This window comes from Triturus cristatus, chromosome 3_1, assembly GCF_964204655.1.
Source record: "Triturus cristatus chromosome 3_1, aTriCri1.1, whole genome shotgun sequence".
NCBI lineage: Eukaryota > Metazoa > Chordata > Amphibia > Caudata > Salamandridae > Triturus > Triturus cristatus.
Genome location: NC_140583.1, coordinates 777,648,126 through 777,666,990, shown reverse-complemented (window position 1 = coordinate 777,666,990; position 18,865 = coordinate 777,648,126). Strand labels below are relative to the sequence as shown.

At 44.2% G+C, this 18,865-nt stretch overlaps 1 protein-coding gene across 1 annotated transcript in view; it reads left to right on the top strand.

The window, feature by feature from the left end:
* Positions 1-18,865, top strand: part of PSMD13 (proteasome 26S subunit, non-ATPase 13) — a 121,230-nt gene that overhangs the window by 51,974 nt on the left and 50,391 nt on the right. Inside the window, exons 7-11 of the mRNA XM_085644961.1 lie at positions 3,038-3,209; positions 4,092-4,171; positions 4,558-4,683; positions 11,967-12,029; positions 12,472-12,552. Coding sequence (XP_085501087.1) covers positions 3,038-3,209; positions 4,092-4,171; positions 4,558-4,683; positions 11,967-12,029; positions 12,472-12,552 — 522 coding nt within the window. The remainder of the gene's footprint in view (positions 1-3,037; positions 3,210-4,091; positions 4,172-4,557; positions 4,684-11,966; positions 12,030-12,471; positions 12,553-18,865) is intronic.

Genomic DNA, 18,865 nt, shown 5'->3' with positions numbered 1-18,865 from the left:
AGTTTGATGGCAAGTTCTGCTGATTCATTTTGGAAATCGTGTAATTCAGAGCAATTTCGCTGGATTCTTAGGATTTGTCCTATTGGGAGGTTCTCTCTTCGTGACCGTGGGTGGGTGCTATTAAAGGGCAGCAGACTGTTCCGGTCAGTAGGCTTGGTGTAGAGAGTACTTGTCAGTTTTCCATCCTTTGCTAGGATTGTTACATCCAGAAAGGACCTTTTTTCTTTGTTACTGGTCATAGTAAACCATAGGAAGGGGTTATGTTAGTCCAGCCATGCTTTAAAGGCTTGCATGATGTCATTATTCCTGTGCCATATTATCAGTATATCATCGATATACCTGCGCCACAGGCGAATCTCTGTTTGGTGTGGGGGGGGGATTGTTCCAGATGTGTTCCTCTTCAAACCAGGTCATGTAGAGACAGGCTTGTTATGTATTTTTGTACGCGTTGTCCTTTCTATGTGTTTTAATGGCTATTTTTAACTGAATAAAGTTGAAGTGACTGACATTAGTGATCAGTAAAAAAAACGAACTGAAATACTATCCAAACATGAGATTAGTGATTGTCTATATAACATATTATTTTAAACCATCTACGTTTTTTCCTTCGGCCTCCTTAACAAGTCTTTGAATTACATGTTGCACTAGTGAGAAATCTTCCACACTAATCATTAGTACTTTCAGAAAGACTACAGAGTTTTTGGGCGTGAGGGCAACAAACATGAATATAAGGTAGTCACTGCTGGAATAAATGACCACCCTCACTCCCACCATTCCAGATGATCACTATTTTGTATTGCAGCCAGAAAAGTCTCTGGAAGATCTGTGCTTTTCAAGTGTTGATATTATTCATAAATCCAGATGTCATGTGCCCTTCGTTTTCTGGGAAGCCTTTTGGGGTTAATGTACACATGTTATGCTATTTTTCAATGCAAAATGGCTGTGAGAGGTAAGCCATATTTCACTTCCTTTCTTTGGATACTGAAAGCAGAGTGAACTTAAACATGCCTAACAAAGAGAACTGGTATTTTAGAAACTTTCCCAGGTTGTAACTGGGGAAATGTCAATAGTCACTGTAAATCTACGAAACATTCCATCATAAGGTAAGGTAATGCTATATTGTACATGGTTATTTAAAACCTTTACAATATAAAAAAAGGATTCAATTAATAAAACAGGTCAAGTAAAAAGCATACTCGGGTAGCAGCCTCAGAGTTAAAATAAAGTATGAGTACAGTTAGACAGCCTATTTTACAGAGTAAGATGTGCAGTAAGTTGGTCCTTGTTAGCAGCAGAGTGGTAATCTGGTAAAGTGCCAGTGCAATAAGAGCATTTATGAGTTGCGAAAGTGCCAATACAGTAAGAACATATTTGCGTTAAAACAGGTGATTAGTCAAGTTGACAGTTCGGGATATCCCTTTGATGTGGTTAGTGTTATTCAGTATAGTCCAAGACGCTGATTGATTTCAGCACTCTGTTACACTAAGTGAAAATCAAGGTTTAGATGATGGTGACATGAGATTTGGATAAAATTCGGGGGCCTTGATTATGGCCCATCTGATTGAATTGGTCCAGAAGAAGCAGCATGTTATTCATCCTTACCAAATGTCTGGAGCTGTGCTAATGCTGTATAAAGCAATCATTGGTTGGAGCTGGCTAGAGCTTAGTGCAAACACGCTTAGAATCTCGATACTCAAGGGGCTGATGTGATTAAGTGCGGTGCGGTGTTCCTGGACATTCTCAGCAGATCGTTTGATGGAATCTGCATAGCCCATCTGTTGGGCCCCTGCCCGCTGGCATCATAAGTGGGCTGCTAGTTTGTTCCACTTTCTCGGTAAGGGTACTACTGTTGTCTTTCCTGATGGTTAAAGCAGTAAACGTTGGTGCCTGTTAGTTTCCCTGCCAGGGTCACATTTCTCATAAAGTTGGATTGTGGTCGCTAGGGAGCAATTGACGCACCTCGTGCCGACATTGTGCCACCTGTTTCTTTGTTAGCTCAAGCTGGTGCTTTCTCTTTGAGGATTAGAGTGAATTATTCCTCTCATCCTTCGCGTTGCTACTAGATTTTTGGCTATCTTTCAGGATTTTAAAGCCGATTCCCACAGCTTCAAGGAATTTTACCATTCGGCAGCTCAGTTGGATGTCATCACCTTAGAAGCAAGCCAGCACCACTTGCCTGCAGGTCTGTATCCTGCGGTTATTAAGAAGCGGTCTCAAGAGTGAGCGGCGTTCTTGTATAAATTCGCTGCAAATGGCGATGAGATGTACCGTGTTTTCTTTTTCGTTCCCGCAAAGACGGCGTTTTGTTGGTAGCTGGGGGTGTAACCATGGGGTAGGTGGTTCGCGGACGGCAATAACCCTAGGCGAAATTTCAGGAACTTCTCTTTTGTGTTTTTTGGAAAAGCGCGTCTCTAGGTATACTTGGGATGAGGGGTTGATATAAGATTGAACTGTAAGCCAGCCATGAGCACGCTCTATCAAGGCGGCTTTGTCCTGCAACAATGATTCTTTTCGGACTATGTTGTTGACCACCTTTTTAAAACCTGCTGGAGAGCCTGGGAGTTCTCATAGTTGCCGTAAACCAAGCTGGTTAATTGCGGCCTCCAAGTAAAGTTTTGCGGGGCAAGTTTCTTTGTCTTGAAGTTCCTTCCACAGGAGAGCATTTAGTGTTTTCGGATCTCCCCTGCTTACTTTGTGCCAGCTTTTTATGTATGTTCCTTTGCGTGCCAGCTCTTCTTTTGGCAGCCCGAATTCTAGCCTCATCTGTGCGGGCGATGTGTACCTAGGAAGGCCAAAGATCATGCGTAGCGCCTTTGCTACTGTTCCATCTACTGAAGCAGCATCCCTCCCCCTAATAGCTTCACTGCCGTAAGTGATTCCATCATAAGAGAACTACATTTAGAGGTAATTAACTCCTGCTTGACTGGTGTTCATTCTCGTCGTTTACATGGGGTAACATAATTGGAGTATTGTAGACCTGTTCATAGTAGTTGTTTGCTCTTGTTCTCAAGAGTCAATATTTTATCTCTGCTGATAGGAGATCATTGAGGAGGTGGATGAAATGCTGAAGAACCTGGCAGGTGTAACCTCTGTGCACAGTCGCTTCTATGACCTTTCCAGCAAATACTACCAGACTATTGGCAACCACGCCTCGTACTACAAGGACGCCCTACGCTTCTTAGGTTGCATTGATGTTAAAGATCTTCCAGGTAAAGGTAACTATAGGGACAAGCAGTATAGTTTGTGATGCTGCGCAATTGAACAGTTTTTCTGCTGTAAAGTTTATTGTGGCTTTAGGAGGAAAAGTGCCCAGGACTATATGCTTCTCAGTAGTTATATATTTAACCCCTGCGTGCAGTGCTGCAATATGATCAAAAGAACATGGAAGCAAATTAGTTTTATAAGATACTATTGTGGTAACTTAAAGTCTTTGTCCGACTTGTGTGTTGCTACTATTGTAGTCGACATGGGTTTTACTAGTTCGTTTGCATTCTCAAAGCTATTTGAATGCCATTTGTATGTCTGAAATTGGTCTGCGGACTGTGAGTCCTGCAAATTTCTACAAGCGAACCTAGTTTGCCTCTGGGAAATCACAGGACTTAATCAAGGTCCTGATACAAATTTCAGACCTACAGTTTGCAGCATAAACTGCCTTGATAAACAAAATGAACCAGTGATGCATGTTTTGGCTAGAATTGTAGTTATCAAGGAAGTGCCACTTCAAAATAGAATATTGTGATTCTTCTCTTTTGTATAAAGGCTAGTCTAGAAATTGTAATATTTACTTTTTCTTTATTATCATAATGCTTCCCTTATGAAACCTCGGTGCAGATCTCGCTCGTCTTACCCGTTTACCATATGTTTTTTTCCTCTAAAACATTTCTTCTTTCACATACTACAGCACCAATATACCTTGACACTGCAGGATCCTTCCTTGCACATATTAGAGAAAACAGTGGGCACTGGATGGGAAATGAGGGCTATTTGGACGAACCGGAGGTGGGCAGATATAGAGGGAGTTTAGAGGTGGTTGTTGGGATTGGAGGTTGCTGCCTTGAGGTCCTTATAATACCATGTGCTTCTCCATGCAGTTTCTGAGCAGCAGGAGAGAGCGTTCACCCTTGGCCTTGCTGGTCTTCTCGGGGAAGGAGTTTACAACTTTGGTGAATTGGTAAGACTACCTTGTATGACAAACCTGTGATGCTGTTTGCTGTTAAATCTCTCCAAGACAGGATCCCCAAACCCCATATGCTTTTGCTGAAAATGCCTTCTAATAAAACGCTTTGTTGCCAGTGAAGGGAAGAGTTGTACCTTATTTATTTTAATTATTTAAACAGTTTTTGTGTGCACTGTACAACAAAATTTCTTGTAGGTGCGCCTCTTGCCTCAATAACCTGTGATGAAATCCTTGGCAATACGACTATATAGGTTTTAGAGTATTACTAGTGGTCCTGTATCCTACCACAGTTCATCTCTCTGTGCTTGAATATCTGGTTGGAAGGTTATTTGACTGGTTTCTATCTCATGCCTCTGCTTTCTTTCTATCCCAATCTTTAGCTCATGCACCCTGTGTTGGAATCTCTCCGTACAACGGACAGGCAGTGGTTGATTGACACACTTTACGCCTTTAACAGTGGCAATGTCGAGAAATTCAGAGCCATGAAGACTGCCTGGGGTCAGCAGGTGAGTACGTGAAGAAGAGAGTGCAATCTGAATTGAGCATTAGAGCCCCTTTTATAGGGGCAGCAGGTAGCATGGTTGACCTTTGTGGGAGTTTAGCATAAAGGCTGTAGAGATGCAAGTGATTGTATCACAATATGTGATGATAATCCTGTGAGTGTTCTGGGGATCCGCTAGGCATTGTTGAATTACTAGAGTTTAGTTTTCTACCTGGTTAATCATTTTTTTGGTTGTTGCAGTGTTTCTTTCCCCATTTCTCTAATTTCCAGTCTGTGTTATTGGTTATCCATCCTTTGTCCATTCATAAATAACAGCACAAATGTGCAAGTTAAGGCATTTTTATCAGTGGCAGACTTTTTTGCTGCAAGTATAGAGAGGATTAGTCTGCCACATCATTTACTTTATGGTCTTTAACATGTGTGTAGATGTACTGAAAATGCCAGTATACCCTTGTGATATATCTACAGTTATAAAATGTCAGACTAAGGTGATACCAGCATGTACAACTCTTCGTGATTGTGGACCTTTTTAATTTTGTGTGCAGACGGCGCCTTGAGACCCTGGGGTGATTAGTCGCGCTTTACAAAAAACGTGATTGATTAAGAAGGCAAATCTTCTATTTGTTTTTGTGGGCTCTGATTAGTGTCAGAAGCCCACATTGTACAGTCGCATACTCTGACACGTTTCTGTCCCTCACAGGCCCCTCCTCCCCACTGTTAAAATTGAACTTATGTTACTCTATACTTGTTTTAAGGGGCTGTGGTTCCCCCTCCTTCAGCCATTGGCTTCCCTTGCTGAGAAACCGTCAACCACTGGCTTGAGACCTTGTTAGCCACATATAGAGGAATATTTTCGTCTCACAGTTTTTCTATTGACTGTTTGGGCATGCCCTTCTATTTCTGTTGGCATGCATAAGAGGCCATCGTACATCTATAATCACTCCGTAAATGATCTGATAGCGAACGCTGACAAAAGTATCTGAAAAATGGTTGGTAAGGAAGCAGGGACAGAAAGCATCCCAACATGCAGACTAACTCAAAAGAGTGTCAAAATCGGCTCTTGATTTTGGACATGGATGTGAAAGGGTTTTGAATGTCATCGGGTATGAGCTGCTTGCCAGCATGGTTTAAATCTTTTTTTTTTTTTTTTTTTTACATTTCTTTTTTTATTGATTTGGGTAGGTATGTGAATTTACATTAGCCACCACCTACATCCACTGGCTGGTGGGGAATCGTAACTAGTAGAGTTTTATAGAGAACAAAAGATATAGAACCGTAATGGGGAAAGAGGAAGAGTTAAGATGTCGGGGGGGTCCCCTGTCATAGGTGTTTGTTCTACTTGGGGCTGTTCTTTGGGTAGTAGGTTCACGTTAGAGAGCCAGAGTGCCCAGAGGTATCGTGTGCATGTAAGTTCCAGGAATTCTGTGGAGAGGAGGGCAATAGTGGGGCCCCACATTTTATCAAATCTGGGTAAAGTGCGGGATAGGCCAGCTGTGATCTTTTCCATGCCCACCAGCTCCCAGATCTTGTGTAGCCAGTCCAGCTTAGTTGGGACCTCTTCTGTTCCCCAGCGCGACAACAGTGTCTGCTTGCCTGCGCCCAGCGCTAGAGTGATTGCTTTCCCTCAGTCAGACTTGAGGATAAGTGAGAGGGTTAGGGAGACCGAGTAAGGTGAAGCTGGGAAGTCTTGGGATTTCAGTTTGATGTATGGTGTCAATATCTTGTAGGATTGTGTCCCAATATGCCTGTGTTTTCGGGCATAGCCAAAGGATGTGTGTGTGTGTGTGTGCCCTGTTGCCCACAGTTGCGCCAGCATCGGTCATTCCCGCCAGGTTTCCATTGTGCCGTTCTGACCGGGGTTTAATACCAATATTGCGCTATTTTTAAAAACATTTTCTTTCCTGCCGTGCTACAGGAGGAGGCCCTTGCTCTATGGAAAATGTCCTGCCATTCTTTTGGGGGAGAACTCGTACACCATCTGCGCTGCTCCCAGGATTTGCCGCTACCTTTGGGTTGGTTCAGGAATACGTATGTCTCATAGCAAGTGTTTGTACGAGGTGCGGGTTATGAACCATAATTTGATTTTGGTGAGGAGGCGACTAGTTTGAGGTTGTACCTGTGGTTGTGTCACCCAGTGACGTAATGCTAGGTATTTCCAGTAGGCTTCTTTGGGAATTCCAAAACCTGTCATAAGTTGGGGGAAACCCACAATCCCTTTTTCGTCAAAGAGGTTGCCTCGTCTTTTGCAGTTGGCCTCTTGCCAATTAAAGTAACTATTCTCTTCCAAAGCAGGGCATCAAGGGAGACAGCAGGGTGGAGAGGCCACAGGATTCCTATACTTTGTCCCAAGCACCCATGGTAGCCTGCAGTATTGGTGAGATACACACCCCCACCAGGCGACATCACTTAGGGAGTCAGGGTACTTTCCATATGTGCATGCCTGCAATTGCTCGGTCTATGAAGCACCAGTGTTTTGCCCGATTCCAGTTAGTACCATTCTGTCATATAACGCAGTTGCGCTGCCTGAAAATGTTTCTCCTGGCGTGGAACCCCAAGGCCACCGTCTGCTTGGTTCAGATACGTCTGGCATTTCGCCATGCAAGCTCTCTTTCCCTCCCATATAAAGCTTTCTATTAGGTGCTGCGTTTGGGATAACAGGCAGAGTGGAGGGATCAATGGAAGTGTTTGCAGCACATATAGGATGCGGGGAAGGAGGGTCATTTTAATGGCCGCTAACCTACCCAACCATGACATTTTGTGCTTTTTCCAGTTAAGAAGCTCCTGGCGGGTCCCTTCTAGGAGGGATGAGTAGTTTGCTTGGACCGTCTTCTCAATCGTGGGGAAAATCTGTAGTCCCAGGTATGGGACGCCCTTATGGGCCCAAGCAAATGGGAAGCGAGTGGTCAGTTGTTGCTGCTCAGCTACGGGTAGAGTGAGGCTGAGAGCCAGCGTCTTCTGGATGTTTGTCCTTGAAGCCCAAGACCATTCCGAATGCATCCATTTCTTCCATTGGGGAGGGGGGGGGGTGCAGGGGTTGCAGTGGCTGTGTGAGGAAGACCACTACATCATCTGTGTAGAGGGAAATTTTGTGTTCTCTCTCTCTCTCCCCCTTCTTATCCCGGTGACATTAAGGCAGTGTTGGATTCGTTCGCCAAACGGCTCCATATAGAGCGCGAAGAGTGAAGGTGAAAGGAGGCACCCATGGCGCGTACCATTGCGATCGCAACTGGCAAGGAAGCTAGCCTGTTTACCCTGATGCGGGCTTACAGATCGTTATATATGCAGTTTACCCAGCGTAAGTAGCGCTCGCCCACACCGGATCTCTGAAGGACTTAAGTATGACCAGTGTACCCGGTCTAATGCCTTCTCGGCATCGACCGGCAGGAGCACCGTATGTTATTGGAGGTGTTGGGTTTTATCCAACAGGTGACACAAGCTTCTGGATCCGTCACTTCAATTGCGTTCCGGTATAAAACCCAACTGGTCTGGCTCTACCAGGCCCTGCATATGAGGGGCGAGGTGGCCAGCCAGTATACTAGTAAAAATCTTTGGGTCCATATTTAACAAGCATTTGCAATGCAATAGGTCTCGCATTTACGAGGGTTTAAGCTTTTGGCATTGCAAATGACAAGGTTTTTGATTTTTCTGTTTTGATAATTAACACAAATAAAAGGCATTGTTATTTACAATGCCAATAGCTCAAACTCTTGTAAATGAGAGACCTATTTCATTTAAAGAAGTGGCCGCCATGGTCCCGGGCAGCTTGGAAAGTGAAAGCATGCATGGCGCGTTGAATGTTGCCCGCCTCTGGCCTAGATACCAAGGCTGGCCATGATCCTTGTGCAACATCCAACCATGCACTGCCCATGCCCTCGGTGACGGTGTCCTATCATCCACACGCTCGCGTGGCTGTACACCCCCCACCCGCAGCTCCTGGTTGACTTTTTCAGACAGAACAGACTGCGAAAGTTGAGCTTTCGAGTTTGGAGAACAGAGCAGAGCTGATGGTGATCTGAAAGGGGCCGGTATCCGCAGATCAGACTCCGAGCCAAGTCTGGCACCCCTGTCTGTCTGGAGTTTGGGGCAAGCTGTTGACAGACCCCGACGATGGCAGGGCACGCAGGACTGCGAACAACGGCACTACTGAGACGGGCGATGGCAGCAGGTTCATTGGTGGATGTACGGGGGTGGGGGAGCGGGGTGGTAGTCGATGAAACATGCAGAGGGGACACAGGGAGGCATGTGGGAAGGAGGTACACGGGTGTACAGTAGGAACTCAGGGCGGTATGCAGGGGGGACACAGGGAGATACGCATGTGTGAAGGGCAAATTACAGCCTAGGTTGCAGGAAGGAGGTATGCAGAATCACACGGGAAATTGCACAGTGGCCCCAACACAGTAGGGGGACGGAAGAAAGTTAGAAGGGTCACAGATGAGAGTATCTGGTCAGAGGCAGAGTTATGCATAGTCTCCATCGCAAGGGGTGCTAATAAGATATTTAGGGGTAAATGGGGAATATGCAAGTTGGTTATGGTGTGGGTGTGCTAAGGAGGTATGCAGGGGAGCAGAGTGGGATATACAGAGTAAGAATCTGGCTATGCGGGGTAAGGAACGGAGATTATACAGGGATAGAAGGGATCGGCAGGGAAAACAGGGAAATCCAGTGTGAAACAGGTGGTTGCAGAGGGTGAAGCACAGTGGAGACAGTCGGGGATATCCAAGTTGGCACAGAGGTGTGTGTGCAAGACCACGGGGATATGCAGGAAAGCCACACATCTGTTTAAGGAGGGTCCGAGCATGGGTCATACAGTGGTCAGGGATGTGCATGGGAATACTTTTAGGTGAATACAAGTGGCATACCAGAGTACAGTAGTGTGAAATGCAGGGTGCAAGTGAAATGGGGAGAGACGCACGCTGGTCACACAAGGGGCGTGCACTGTGGCACAAAGGTGTATGCAGGATTGCCACAGCAGAAAGTTCAGAATAGATACATGTGAGGTGTTTGGAGGATGGGCAAAGAGGGGCTATGCAAATGACTCGGAGAGGGTATGAATAGTAGGTACAAGAGAGCCATGTAGAGGAAACGGCAGGGTGTGCAAGTGGCATGTGCAGAACAGGGAAGGGTATGCACGGGTGGGTACTGGAAGAGCATGTAGAGTTGGCACAGGAGAGGCAAGCAGTGGTAACAGGAGTAGTCTATTTAGTGAACTCGGAACGGGTGTGCAGAACTGACAGAGGAGGGTATGCGGAACGAGCACAAGCTGGATATGCACGGGTTGGGGGTGTACAATGGAGGGTTACGACGGCGTGGAGGGACAGTGAACACCAGCCAACCTTACCGTGTTCATCCTGAGCTCCAGGGAGAAGGTGCCTGTGCTGTGGTCTGTGCACAGTGATGCTCTCGCCCCCTGAGCTCCCTGCACGGCACAGGCGCTCCGCCTGCCGCGGTCCTTTCCTGGAGGGCCTCGGAAGAGGTTGTCCAGCGAGAGAGGGGGCTGCCGTCCATTCACCGCAGTGCAGGCCCACTTCCCTCGCAGCCGGTGCTTACATGTGGATGAGCACGCTGAGCACTGACTGTAGTTTGAGCCTGAGGACTCCGGCACCGCTCGGCAGCCGGCCGGGCCGGGGAGGGGTGAGGAGGGGGGCGACTGAGGCTGCTCCGACGCTGACGTCACACTGCAGATGTGCAGGAGGGGGACCAAGGGCATGCTGCGCGCTTGCGCACAGCCCAGGTGAGGGGGCAGAGTGATTCAGACCGGGGTAGCGGAGTACACAGAAGCAGACAGATACTGATACTCTGAAGCACCTGGGGATGGACAAGGAACCAGAGAGAATAACTGGGGAGGGAAACCAAAGTCTGGCGCTGAAACGGATGTAGATATAGAGATCGAGAGATGCACAGACACGGGCACCGACACAGACGCACAGGACTGGACATGCATGGAATTAGGACTGCGATTTCAAGACCGATACCAGCACATAAACTCCGAGACTCGACTATTAAGTGAAACATCAAGATAAAGTCACCACGAAAGTTACAGCGAGACAGATCCACAAACACAGACACATGTAGAGACAGACAAAGCACGGACGCACATAGGTACAAAACAAACTCTGAAACGTCTTGAAATGAAAACAGATACCAAAAAACAATAATTGAAGCCCCCCGATCGAGTGAGATATGGAGATAAATGAGACCGGTAATTAGATATATAGTCTGAAAGCTAGTAGCAAGGGCACAGACACTTACTAAGCATCGATGCCAGGGTACAGAGAGTCGGAATCCCTTGTCCTCCCCTTGCACCGCTGAGCTCCGTGCCTGCTTCACAGCTGTTGTGAAGACTTCTTATCTGCTTGTTAAATAAACAAGCAGATAAGAAAAGTCTTTACGACAGACTTGAAGCAGGCGAGCCAGTCAGGGTGGGCCGAACAAAAAAGCCAAAAGGTGGCACCCCAGAAAGCTTATTCCCAATGGCAGGCAACCGTTTACCATAAACGGTGACGCAAGCCAATGGGAATAAGGGGCGGGATTTCAAGCCCTTTTCAGAAAATCCTTATCTGCAATAAATTTGCGCAGTAAAGCTAGGCGAGACCTAAAAAGGAGATTGAACGGTAGGACGCACATCGTGTGGGTCTTTACCAAGCTTAATTAACTCTACGACTTCGGCCATAGACATGGTGGGGGATAGAGTACCCGTTTCACTGAAAGAGTTAGAGGCGCACGAGAAACGGGACAAGATCCGAGGCAAAGACCTTGTAGATGTCTAGTAAGTTGCAGCTGTTGTTGTCAAACTAGTACAGCAGTGGTACAGGATAAGGCACATCCTGAGATTGTGACGCTTGAGATCAAATGTCCATTGATTATGACTCAAGGGTGCTGGAGAATTAAATGTTTGGGATTTATTAGGGTGAGTGAAGTGTAATGTCTCCTTGATCTGAATGGGACTGTTGTGCCGAGACAGTACTTGTGTTTTGGACTGGCTTCAACACTTTTTTTTCTCTCATGTGCTGCTTCTCCTACACCTTTGCTGAGCTCCCTGGTGTGCACTGTTACCAGCAAGACCGCTATTGGCCATTGATTTGCCTGGGTCTGACTTTGTGTCTTTGGCACATCACATGCTCTCACCTGTTTTAATCCCAGAGCCTGAAGTGCATCCCAGTCCACATGTAGTCCGTCACCATCAATTACAGTTAGCTAGTTTTAGACCTAGGTTTGTCTTTCTAAATTGAACTTACACCCTAAATGTAGTGCATTTATTTACAGAGGATTTTATATTGTATCTTACAGCCGGACCTTGCCGCAAATGAAAGTCTACTTCTGAAAAAGATTCAGCTTCTGTGTTTGATGGAGGTGAGCCTAATGTGGGGGTAGATCAGAATTGTTTAGCTATCATGAATTAATGGAGACTAATGTAAGCGGCTGGACTGAGAAGATAGTAAGCTGGAACCATAGGTGTGGGGCACTAAAGCCTATGTCATGATCAAAAAGGATTCTCGAAAGATAAAAGGAGAGCAAATAATCAAGAGCCTATGAATGCTATCAGGAGTATAATGCCAGAATCTTTCAAACGGAGATCCTTAGATTTACATGAGACTACTGCAAAAGATAAGCCCTTGAGGATAAAAGTTTTGTCCTAGGTGCAGTTGTGTGTGGATTCCCTGTGTCATGTGCTGCCTGTGCCACACTTAGTTTGAGTATTTTCTGACCACATTCTTTCATTTGATATTCATTGTGTGTTTAAGGTAGGGGGAACGTAATTTGACTTGATTCTCCATGTCTTGCCATTCTGTAGATGACCTTTACTCGGCCCGCAAACCACCGCCAGCTGACCTTTGAGGAAATTGCCAAGAGTTCACAGGTGGCAGTTAATGATGTAAGTTTTAATCTTTTGGTGATGGGGAATGGTAACGTTCCTTTAAGTATGGACTCCAATAATCCTGACAGCTAGTGGAAGTTGGGGTTCCAGAAAATATTTTTGTCTCATTAACGTGTTTGCCGCTCTCAAAACCTGTTGTGAAAAACATTGATTTGTAATTCTGCCTTCTCTTGCTGTGAATGGCTTCCTGCAGGTTGTTTCTATCACTAACCCTGCCATTTCTTGCTTTTGGTCACATAATCCCTGTCCGTTTATAATCCGCTTCTCCATCATTGCACGAGATTCCTACTGGTGGCACTTGTCCTTCATTTATCTTATTCTTGTTTGCTGTTTGTAATATATTGGCAGTAATCCAGTACTACTTATTCCTGGCACCTCTGTCAGTGGGTGGGTATGGTGGATTTTCTGGGAAAATACCCTTATGGAACCCACAAACTTTAGCGCACCTTTAGAAACATCAATGTATTGATCAGTTCACTAGTGTTAAAGAACTTCACACAAAACCAAAATGCAAACGCAGGAGGATTTATAGGCTATACAGTGTCACTACAGTGTCAGTGCAGTTACACATTCATTAAAAGGATACCCGATTAACACAAATAATAAAGTCAATTTAAAAAAATACTGTTAGTATTAAAGTCTTTTTATCACCTTATGACAAAGTTGTACTATTTGAGCACTTGACCTGAAGTTAGTTTTCTCAAAATATATTTTTGAGCATTCGGGGTCCGCTCACAACCTAAGTTTGAAAAATCTGGCAACTCAACTGTCTGGTTCCTGAAGTTAACCATAGCGTTAACATATGTGTTATCTCCTTACCCATGCCTTTATAGCCTTAAGAACTGCTACCAAGGGGAGAATTGCTCAAGGTTAGGTGATTTATTCTGATAAGTAATACCTGGTCTGTAAAGCCGATCCTGATCCTTTGTGACTGTACGCGGTGAGCCGATCATTCAGGAGACCCCGCTTTATCTATTATGGAAAGTGTTATGGATAGCAACAGGTTTTCCTTGACTTGAACCTGGACATCTGCCTTAAACTTCACGGTGACATTGTTTTCTCTGCCACTTATTCATTCGCTGCCTTGATACATTTCCTGCTCTGGCATCACTTTGATTGATCTCCTAGTCCTGATGATGGCCCTTAAATAGTATAATGGATTGAAACACCGTTGACAGCCTTAGCAATGAGGACATTGAATTGATGAACTGCTTGCCTCTTACTATATACTTGAGGTTAATAATAATACATTTTTATTGTCAATTAATAACAATCATTACAATCAAAGAATATATAAAATGCATTGAATTGGTTAAAATAATAGAATTATAAATACATAATCGAGCAATTGTATTTTCTTCATTCATCAAATGCAGGACAGTATATTACTAGTGTTATGGTAATTTGGGGATAGCATAACCTGCCAAATCATTGGTGTCACAACAGTCCATCACTAGAAGGGCATTTCATTCTACAATTTACATACCATATTTCCTTCTGTATTAAGACAACGCTTCTTTATGTACTAGTAAAAATCTTCCATAAAACTATCATTACTACATTACTTTATAAATTTCCTATGTTAAAGTCCCATCATGCATTTAATTCAGAAAGTACAGGTTTTACTTGAATCATCTTACTATATTATTGTGTAAAATTAAAATGGAATTAAAATTATGGATCACAAGTCAAAATACACCAAGTAGAACAAATGGTTATTGGAGAAAGTTATTACAGGTTACAATAATGTAATAAAATAATGTTTCCATTCTTGAGCTATCATAACATCCTCAACATCGATTTTTAAGGAATTGCAATTAACAATCTCACCATGCTCAGGTCACACAGCACCGTTGGAAAAATAAAATAACAGTGAAAACAGATTACTGGTCATTACAGACTACCCTTTATTTCTGGAGGGCACTTATAATTTATCTTTATTTCTACTATTAGTATGAACTTTACAAATTGAGTTGTTAAATGGGCGGAATTCCGAGAAAGGCAAGTTATAATTGCTTGGTGACATTTTCTCACTCTGTTGTCTGTGAGGATAGATTTAAACAGTGATTTCTTCTCCTGAAGCATTCGGAGACAAATGCATACAATATGCAACAATTATTCATTATAAAAGCCGCATAGTCTACAACTATTTGTTGACCAATTTTGTATCCATATCGGAGTTCCTTCCTTTGTGGGATATCGACCGAATCGTAACAAAAGAAATGTATTCATTAAAAGGGTTTTAAATAGGAAATAAGATATGGTTGTGGTTCCATTTTATTAAACAAATTAATTACAGACCAGGCATGCCTTTTTTTGCAAACTTCTCCTTATCCAATATGGTCAATAAGAAGATTGCCGATTGATTTATCTATCTAAACAGCTTTATTTCTGAACATATGTTCAAAGTGCTGAACTTGAAGTTGTACCTTGTATAATACCATTGTATTGTTCCATTGCTTTAATCTGCACACTCCTGTACAAGTTTTGGCATCGTACATCGTGTGATCACTGGAGCATGGAACACTTTTTTATTTTTGTGTTGATACATTTGTGCTTTAATCAGTTTTACATGTTTTATAACATTTTTTATGGTCTAGGTTGTTGATTGAGATATGAAATTATTGTTGCTTCCGCCAGTAACCACTGTTCCATTTATCTGCCCCTGGATCCGGGTGATTATTGGCCTGCTCCTGTGGTATTACACTACTTAAAGGGACTCCGCATTTAGATTTCTTATATTTACATATAAAAGATAAAAGGCATACATAATAGTACAGAAATTTCTTTTACGGTTAATGAAGTGGAGTTTAAGTGACATTCTGTTATTGGTCCAAATGCCTATATAATTATAGGATGGCACCACCTGAGCTTTTTCCCACCAGTCAGCAACACTGGCACTATTTCCCTACAGACATTATTACCTTCATTTTTGATAAATTAATATGAAGACTGGTCTGTGAGCTATGTGCCTCTAAGATGTTTAGTGACCTGAAGCCCTTTCTGTGCATGAGTATCGTCCAAGTACAGCACAGTCTGTATGGGACTATATACTTTGGCTAGAAAGACTTGAGCTGCTCCAGTATTGACCATGTACAGTTTAAAAAACAAGTATGCCAGCACCAATCCCTGTTTAGAGCCCTATTTTTTTTAAATTTTTTTAACAGATCAGAGCTATTACCCTCCTAAAATTACACCTGTGTTTCAAAGTACACGGCACTGAGTGGAGTAGTTGAAATACCAATGTCTTCAATTTCTGTCTAATAGCTGACACTATGCACTGTCAAATGCCATGCAGAAGAAAATGCTGTAAAGCACACACATGAAGGCTAGACTTTTAGAATTTATCACTTTGTCAGGTAACCAGTTTAGTTTTAGTCTGAAAATCTCCTGAGTCCGTTTTCCTGTGACTCGCAGAAACTGGTTTTGCAAAGAATTTTTGTGAACAGTTGACTTTTTGTTTTAATTTTGAGGATTAGTAGGTAGGTGGGGGGCCTTGGGGTGGGGGGGGAGGGGGGGAGGGGGGAGAGGGGAGGTGCCTGAATTGTTACCCAGTTGTGAACGAAGGGTGCACAGTAACTTTTTTACTGGCGTCAGTGGTAAGCTGCACCCTGGAAAGTCTAGTAGTAGATTAAAACAAACTGTCTCATGGGGGAGCACAGTCTGTCCATGTGCAGGACTTGAGACATTCTTTGCCGAGCTATACTTTGTTGGTTCCTGTGAGTAATTTCCCCATAGATATTGTGTGTGTGTGTGTGTGTGTGTGTGTGTGTGTGTGTGTGTGTGTGTGTGTGTGTGTGTGTGTGTGTGTGTGTGTGTGTGTGTGTGTGTGTGTGTGTGTGTGTGTGTGTGTGTGTGTGTGTGTGTGTGTGTGTGTGTGTGTGTGTGTGTGTGTGTGTGTGTGTGTGTGTGTGTGTGTGTGTGTGTGTGTGTGTGTGTGTGTGTGTGTGTGTGTGTGTGTGTGTGTGTGTGTCTCTGTGACTGTGACTGTGACTGTGACTGTGACTGTGACTGTGACTGTGACTGTGACTGTGACTGTGACTGTGACTGTGACTGTGTGTGTGTGTGTGACTGTGTGTGTGTGTGACTGTGACTGTGTGTGTGTGTGACTGTGACTGTGTGTGTGTGTGACTGTGACTGTGTGTGTGTGTGACTGTGACTGTGTGTGTGTGTGACTGTGTGTGTGTGTGTGTGTGACTGTGTGTGACTGTGTGTGACTGTGTGTGACTGTGTGTGTGTGTGACTGTGTGTGTGTGTGACTGTGTGTGTGTGTGACTGTGTGTGTGTGTGACTGTGTGTGACTGTGTGTGTGTGTGACTGTGTGTGACTGTGTGTGACTGTGTGTGTGTGTGACTGTGTGTGACTGTGAGTGACTGTGTGTGACTGTGTGTGACAGTGACTGTGTGTGACTGTGTGTGACAGTGACTGTGTGTGACTGTGTGTGACAGTGACTGTGTGTGACTGTGTGTGACAGTGACTGTGTGTGACTGTGTGTGACAGTGACTGTGTGTGACTGTGTGTGACAGTGACTGTGTGTGACTGTGTGTGACAGTGACTGTGTGTGACTGTGTGTGACAGTGACTGTGTGTGACTGTGTGTGACTGTGACTGTGTGTGACTGTGTGTGACTGTGACTGTGTGTGACTGTGTGTGACTGTGTGTGACTGTGACTGTGTGTGACTGTGACTGTGTGTGACTGTGTGTGACAGTGACTGTGACTGTGTGTGACTGTGTGTGACAGTGACTGTGACTGTGTGTGACTGTGTGTGACAGTGACTGTGACTGTGTGTGACTGTGTGTGACTGTGTGTGACTGTGTGTGACTGTGTGTGACTGTGTGTGACTGTGACTGTGTGTGACTGTGTGTGACTGTGACTGTGTGTGACTGTGTGTGACTGTGTGTGACTGTGACTGTGTGTGACAGTGACAGTGACAAAAGTAAAACAAAAAACTAATAAACTGATTTTGGAGGGCTGAAAGCTCCTAAAGGCTCAATATCCCATCATGCCCAGCAGGTTGCAGTTACCTCAGTTTTTCTTTTTTCTGGCTCCTGATGACAGGATCTTGGAGCACTGAGCTCAGCCTTTTTAGCTATTTTCCTTTCAAATTTTTTCAGGTGTTTTTATAAAAACAGCTTTTCAACGGCTTTATCTCAATAGTGTTTTTCTGTCATGTGACAAAAAATATTTCACTTTCTTCGCAATAAATGTCATTTTTATTTGCAGAGTGTCCTGCTTTTGGAAGAAAAAGACAAAATTAGATCTCCATGATTTGTGTGTACTTTGCATTCCTGATACTCTCCTACACTCTGTCAGATTTACTCTCGCACTAAATTTCACCCTTCCACCAATACGCAGATCCAGCAGTTGTCGGCTTCTACCTTGCTCCTCGCTTGTACTTCCTCGTTCCAGAGAGATGCAATTTCTTCAGGACACTCTAAAGGTCCAGCATAAAATGTGTCTACATGGTAAGGAGGAGCTGCGCAGACAGCATGAGATTGAATGAGGAGAAGGTCAGTCCTCGACCAGTGCTCTACACCCACTCTGAGGGGGTAGATCCATGAGCGGTAGATTCAAAAACAGGTATCCCCATGAAAAAAAGACTACACTTCTGATCAGTGTCGAGACAAGGCACTGTGCCTTTGATGACTGGGTCGAAGAGAAGAAGACGTTGATATCGATAAACAACATGATCTGATGAACATTGTTGTCGAGACATACTGGTGTTTATTTTTTCAATACACAAATCTGCAGACTGGGTAAGGCAGATGAAGGCAAGAGGTTGCCCGCTATATCATACTCTGGATTCTCTACAGCGTATTTGCCTTCATTTCTCTGTGGTCATACCGGACTCTGCAGCTCCTGCTGCTCAGCCTTCTGGAAATTTCACCTCCAACACCTAGTTTCTCCAGTGCTCTCACCACCTCCTCTTCCTGCTATGCCTCCTCCTTAGTTAGTGCCTTTGGGATCTTGCCCTCCATCAAGATACCTGTGGCAGCAAGAAGATAAGTCTCCTCCGTCTCGATCCATTCATTATTACAGATGAAGATCGAAATCAAAACATCATTCTCAAGATACTTTTCCTCTTTTAAACCTTCTTCTAGGCATAAACATTGGCATAGAACATATTCCTACAACTCTTGATGCTCAACCACATGGTATTCGCCTCCCTTGACTTGTTCTCCACAAGCCAGGATCTTCCCAGTTGATAGCAACCCTTTTCGGGAGGTGGTCATCTGAAGAGCTAACAAAAGTGATTTTCCTGTGCCGGCTCCCACAGTGACCATGTCTGTGATTTTTTAGGTCGAGGACT